Source organism: Austrofundulus limnaeus, unplaced genomic scaffold (genome assembly GCF_001266775.1).
Source record: "Austrofundulus limnaeus strain Quisiro unplaced genomic scaffold, Austrofundulus_limnaeus-1.0 Scaffold497, whole genome shotgun sequence".
Classification (NCBI taxonomy): Eukaryota; Metazoa; Chordata; class Actinopteri; order Cyprinodontiformes; family Rivulidae; genus Austrofundulus; species Austrofundulus limnaeus.
In genome coordinates this window covers 6478-12681 of record NW_013952899.1, presented here as the reverse complement: position 1 = coordinate 12681, position 6204 = coordinate 6478, and the positions used below count along the sequence as shown (strand labels likewise).

The 6204-nt window shown below is 41.0% G+C and overlaps 1 protein-coding gene across 1 annotated transcript in view; it reads left to right on the top strand.

The window, feature by feature from the left end:
• The window catches only part of mfsd8l2 (major facilitator superfamily domain containing 8-like 2), a 42607-nt gene extending 36638 nt beyond the window's left edge, over positions 1–5969 (top strand). The window contains exon 12 of the mRNA XM_014025767.1: positions 5804–5969. Coding sequence (XP_013881221.1) covers positions 5804–5884 — 81 coding nt within the window. The 3' untranslated portion in view covers positions 5885–5969. The remainder of the gene's footprint in view (positions 1–5803) is intronic.
• Positions 5970–6204: the final 235 nt, after the last annotated feature.

Below are 6204 nucleotides of genomic sequence, written 5' to 3'. Positions count from 1 at the left end.
GCCATGTTTGTAATGACTTATCATGAGAACAAACGTATTCACACGTGACTTTAATAACATTTCTTACTTAATGGAAACACTGCAGTTGCAAAACTGTGTTTTTTCAATATTAACAGAATATCGACAAAGTTTTGCGCACATTTGCAACGGAAACACAGCTACTGAGTGTTGTTAAAAGAAAGCTGAAGGAACACAGAGGGAAACATGACCCCAGCTTTTATGGAACGTGTTGCAGCATCAAATTCAAAATGAGTGAATATTTGCCAAAAAAAAAAATTGTTTGAATTTAAATATGATTTTGATGATATTAAAAATGATTTGTAAATCATTGTATTCTGTTTTTATTTATCTTTTACCAAACATCCCAACTTTATTTGAATTATGGTTGTATTTCAGAAAATAAGGAAGTCTGTTTTTATCTTATTTTGTCAAAAGCTTTTATTAATCCAAGCAATATTAAAACAATGTCTGATGCATTAGCTCACAGGGTGCTACAGATCGTATTTAATATTTGTTTCTTAAGACAATGAGAGAACAGACAGTAACCCTCTGAAAACTGATCAATGAGGCAATTTGACCTGATCAGAAGTCCTGCATCTGTTCTGATTTAAAGGCTAAACTGACAGAACACTGAAGTTTTCTGCATAGTTTCTGGTATTGATTTTTTGTGAATTTTATAGAAAAATATAATTTTTATTTTTTATCTGACAAATCCAAAGAAGAGTTCACAAACGAATCATTTTCTTCTGCTGCAAAGTGAGAGACGTTTAGGACAAACCTGAGCTGCTTCAAAGGAAACCGATTCCAGTATTTCCTCAGTGATAGTTTCCTGCTGTGTCCACCACACGCTCCGCCAGGGAGCTGAAATGAGCAGAACATCAGTCTCATGAGGTTTTGAAAGTAGAGTAGATGTCGTACTCTTCAGAAATCTGTATTATACGCTCGGAGAAGGTAAACGTTATTTACAACAGAAATCTGTGTATTATCTGATCAGGGAGGTCCAGACCTCTCTTTGTCTTGGTCACCTCTTCCAGCTCTTCTGGGAGGACTCCAAGGTGTTTCCCTTGGAAGACCCTGGGTCTTCCTCAAGGTCTTCTCCCAGTTGGACATGCCTGAAGCACCTCCCTAGGGAGGCGTCCAGGAGACACCCTTACTAGATGAACCACCTCAACTGGCTCCTCTCCATGTGGAGGAGCAGCAGCTCTACTGAGTCTCTCCTGGAGAACTGAACTTCCCAGCCCATCTCTAAGGGGGAGTCAAAACCTGCAGAGAAAACTCTTTGACCACTTGTATCTGTCATTTTGTTCTTTCARTCACTACCCAAAGTTCATGACCATGGATAAGGATAGGAACAGAGACGGTCTGGTAAACAGAGCTTCTCCTTACAGCTCAGCTCCCTCTGAATCACAACAGACACAAAACTGAAGTTACACCRATCATGTGCCGATCCCACACTCCACTTTTCCCTCACACGTGGACAAGACCTCAAAATTCTTCTACTCCTCCACTTGAGGCAGAACATCACCCCCAATCCGGAGAGAACGATCCCTCTCAGATTTGGAGGGGCTGATCCTCATCCCAGCTGTGAACCAATCCAGTGAGAGCTGAGGATCACAGAACGATGACACCAACAACCCGCTTCGGATGTTATCATCCATTAAATGGACGTTATTAGTTGTTATCAGTCCCATAGAATGGCTTCAGACTGTCAGCTGGTTAGTATGAGGCATTAAGCCACTAAGGTTAATTTTAGAGAAAATTACATGRGCTACGATAAAGTAGACCAGTGTTGCAGGCCCAACGCAGGGCAATGGGCAGAGCACCRGAGAGCCAGGATCAAGACCAGGCACAGGCATCAAGCAAACATCGAGAAAACTGCACCCCCACCCCAGAAAAAAATTCATTAAAGGGATCCCTGATTAGTTGTAACATTAGACATTATTTGATAAACATATATTTTAACTGTAAAATAAAGACTGTAAAAATACTGTAGGATGTTTAGTTTTGTACATTTTTAAAAATATATTTTAACACAGACAGAACCATTTTATTTACACACAATGCATTCTGGGTAAACGATGACGTGGATAGGTCCTCGGTGTGAGCGAGCTATATCCACGCTGAAGTTTAATCTTTGACAATATCTGATGATCGACTCTTAAATGAAACCAGAGAGCGTTGACAGAGAGGAGAAGGTAGAAATGACTCAGCCTGGAACTGAAAATATAGATGGAGGACAACAGAGCTGCTTCATGGAAGAAGAACCTCAGCTTAGCCTGTTAGCTTTTGTGCTAGCACTGACGCTATATTGCCTTATATGTATTAGCTCAGCGCTAGCACAMCAAACAAGCTAAACTGAGGTCCTCCATCCATATTTTCAGTTACAGGCTGAGTCATTTTTGTGTTCCCCTCTCTGTCATGTGGATGGAGGAGCTCAGTGATGAGAGGAAAATGTGTAGCGCTGAGCTATTGCATATATATGGTGATAGCATCGAGGCTAATGCTAAAGCTAACAGGCTAAGCTGAGGTTCTTCTTCCATGAAGCAGCTCTGTTGTCCTCCATCCATATTTTCAGTTCCAGGCTGAGTCATTTCTACCTTCTCCTCTCTGTCAACGCTCTCTGGTTTCATTTTTCTGGTTTCATTTAAGAGTCTATCGTCAGATATTGTCCAAGATTAACCTTCAGGGTGGATATAGCTCGCTAGCAGCCTCGCACCGAGGATCTATCCACGWCATCATTTRCCCAGAATGCTTTGTGTGCAAATAAAATGTCACCGTCTGTGTAATATATTTTTAAATTTTTAATTTAAAAATTATGAAAACTGAACACCCTTCAGTATTTTTACAGTCTTTATTTTACAGTTAAAATCGATGTTTATCAAATAAAGTCTAATGTTACAACTTATCGTGGATCCCTTTAAAATGTTTTTGTTATTTACACATTCAATGTCATTGATATATTAACCCACTAGGAGGCACTGTCGGGATAGTGTTATTTACACATTCAATGTCATTGACACTCTYGGGACAGTCTGAAGCCATTCTATGGGACTGATAACCGCTAATAACGTCCATTTAATGGACTGATAATGTCAGAAACCTCTGCACCAACAGAACCACATCATCTGAAAATAAAAGAGGTGGAATCCTGAGGCCACCAAACATGACTCCCTCCACTCCCCTGGCTGCACCGAGAAATTCTGTCCATAAAAGTCTGGAATAGAATCGGTGACAACGGACAGCTCTAGAGGAGTACAATCCCACCCTGAAGGGGTCTGACTGGCAATAATGCAGTTGTAAACATAATCCCAACCACAAACAGCTGGAATGTGACAAATAACCACTAATTTTCATGTTTTTTCTAACGTATTTACATCTAAACATATAAACAAACGGAAGCATATGAAGGATTTTTAATTTCCTTTAAAAGAAAGACAATGTCCTCATCCATGATCCAGAGTCTAAAGCTCCACAGACGCCTCACTTCCTCATCAAAAATGACTCAACCTCCTTCTTCTGGCAGCTTTTTCCTCCTTATAGCACATTTTACCATCTTTCAGTCGAAAAAACCCTGCAAAACATATTTTGATATTGTTGGCTCTGGAGAGACCATAGATCGATCCAGATGGTCAAAAGAGGTGCCAATAAAAATAGGAGGGTCTACACAACCATTCTGACACCACAGTACTTTACCTGGATGGGTTCTTTTGAACACATTTAGTGGGTTTTTAGAAAGTCATCACAGGAAAATTTCCATTGTGTTTAAGCTGGAAACTGTCAGTCTGATCTGGCAACCCTGCTCTGAAAGCAGGAATACATCACAACAGACAGCTGGAAGGAAGCCTAAAAGTAAAATTAACGTAGTTATAAAAATGAGGGAACTCAGTGTAATCTGATTACATTCATTTTCTTCACCTGCTGCCTCATGTCCAGTTCAAAGGGAGGTGGAGCCTGTCTTCAGCAGTCCCTGTTTTACAGACGGGGTACACCTGGACAGGTCACAAGTCACTTCACTTGTAACTGGAGGTCAACATTTCCATGGTCCAAGTCATAAAAAAATCAATCGGCGTGTCCCCTGAGGACAGAATGAGTCAGAAAGTTGGCTGACGCCGACCCAACCTGACCTGAAAATAAAAAAAACGAGCGTGAAAAGCTGCAGAAATAAACACTTAGTTTTTCTTCTGCCTGTTCTCTCAGAAACAAGGCGCAGTATGTCACAGCTTGTGTCTGAATGCAGAAAAATCCAYCCAGTCCTCCTCATTTGTTTGAAGTATTGGCTTCTCGATGAAGCAGCTCTGCAGCTTCTAGTGGTCCAATAAACTGATGCTCTCATTTCTGCAGCACAGATCCAATCTGGGTTATCTTGGACTTCTTGGTTGCTTCTCTGATTATTGCCCTTCTTGCCCAGTCAGTGAGTTCTGCTGGACGACTCTGTGTTTGGCAGAATGTGGCTTCTGAAGGAACAAGTGGAGCTTTAAGTCAAAGTGTGTGAATGTGTTTGTACATAGCAGATTTATAGATTTTTTTTAGAATGATTTAAAATACTTATTTTTATTTTACACCATTAACTTCAGTCATTTGGAGCATTTCATGTAGGTTTATTAATTATAACTACCAGTAGATACCATATAACGATATATGACCCCCACACCTACGCAAAGCATCAATGCAGCAGAACAGATTTATTGTTTTGGGTGGGCTCAATGGATAGACTTCATCAAAGCTAAACTAACAAAAAATAAATCTTTGAAGCTCCTATGTTGAATAGTTTCTGAGTTATAAGCATTTTTATGTCTAAACACCCCCTTTTCAGTTGGAGCCCCCTCCTCAAATATGGGGTCTRTCATAAAGCTGTTGGCTGGTGCAGTGTAAGTCGGGCACATCTACGTTCCTGCCAAATTTCATGTYGATCGGTGCAGCTGTTTCAGGGGATTCTGATGTTTTCAGTCCATGAAATGGACGTTATTAGGTGTTATCAGTTCCATACAATGGCTTCAGAGGGTCCCTACTGTGCCCTCTGTGCTTCAGGCTGTCCCGACAGTGCCCTCTAGTGGGTTAACATATCAATGACAATGAATGTGTAAATAACCAAAAGATATTGAAATAAACTTTTTGTGTCCGTGTCAGGTCTCCTGCCCTCTGATCCGACACTACCCATTGCCCTATTGGAATGCCACATTATACAACCGTTGGAGGGCGGCGTCTTTAGCGCTAGCCATGTCATTTTCTCTAAAGTTAACYTTAGTGGCTTTAWGCCTCATAYTAACCAGCTGACAATTGGAAGCCATTCTTTGGGATGGGGACCTGCTAACGGCACAGGCGGGACATTCTGAAGCCATTCAATGGGACTGATAACACCTAATAAYGTCCATTTCATGGATGATAACCTCAGAAGCGGGTGGCTGTTTCTGTACTACAACTGACTGAAAATCACTGAAAATAAAAAATAAAATAAACAGTATGAAAACATTGTGAGCCCCCACTTCATGTGTGTGTGTGTGGGGGGGGGGGGGGGGGGGTGGCATAATTAAAATGGAATTCTATTAAGGGGTTTTAGCACATTTGCAGCCCACTGTACATCCTSCACCTTTAGTTTCTTATAAATAAAGAAAAGCTGATTTATTGAAGAGGTAAAAAGCTGATTAATGTCTGTGTGTGAGAGAAGCTGAAAGCTGAAGCCACAGGGTCTTCCTGCTGCAAACTCCTGAACTCAGCACGTCTCTGCAGCTCCTACAGATTACTCTGCACTTTCTGTCCTCTGAAGCCACAACACTGTTTCTTTTTCTTCTTCTTTTTTTTTCAGATTATGACAGCGCTGTCCTACGAGCAGCTAACTGAGCCGAGGCCGGTGCAGTGTGCCCAGAGCTCTGACAGCGGAGGATAGGCCTGCAGCAACCACAAAGAGGAGCATCCAAGTTTACTGCAGAGATGAAACATATTAGTCTGTGGAATAAAACCTCCCAAACACACTGTGTCCCATCAGTTTGCATAATAATCTACCACTAATCCGTATTACCATCAAACTATTAATTATGCTTTACACAAGGGGGCACCATTGCTCTCATGTTGAATATTCACAGCTATAATTGAAGATGAAAGCCATTATTTTTAAACTGAACTATTTATGTCCTCAGGTGTTGATGAAAATAAATAAAACAGCGTGACCCATGAAGCAAAACATTTGGTTCATTTTCTCCGAACCTT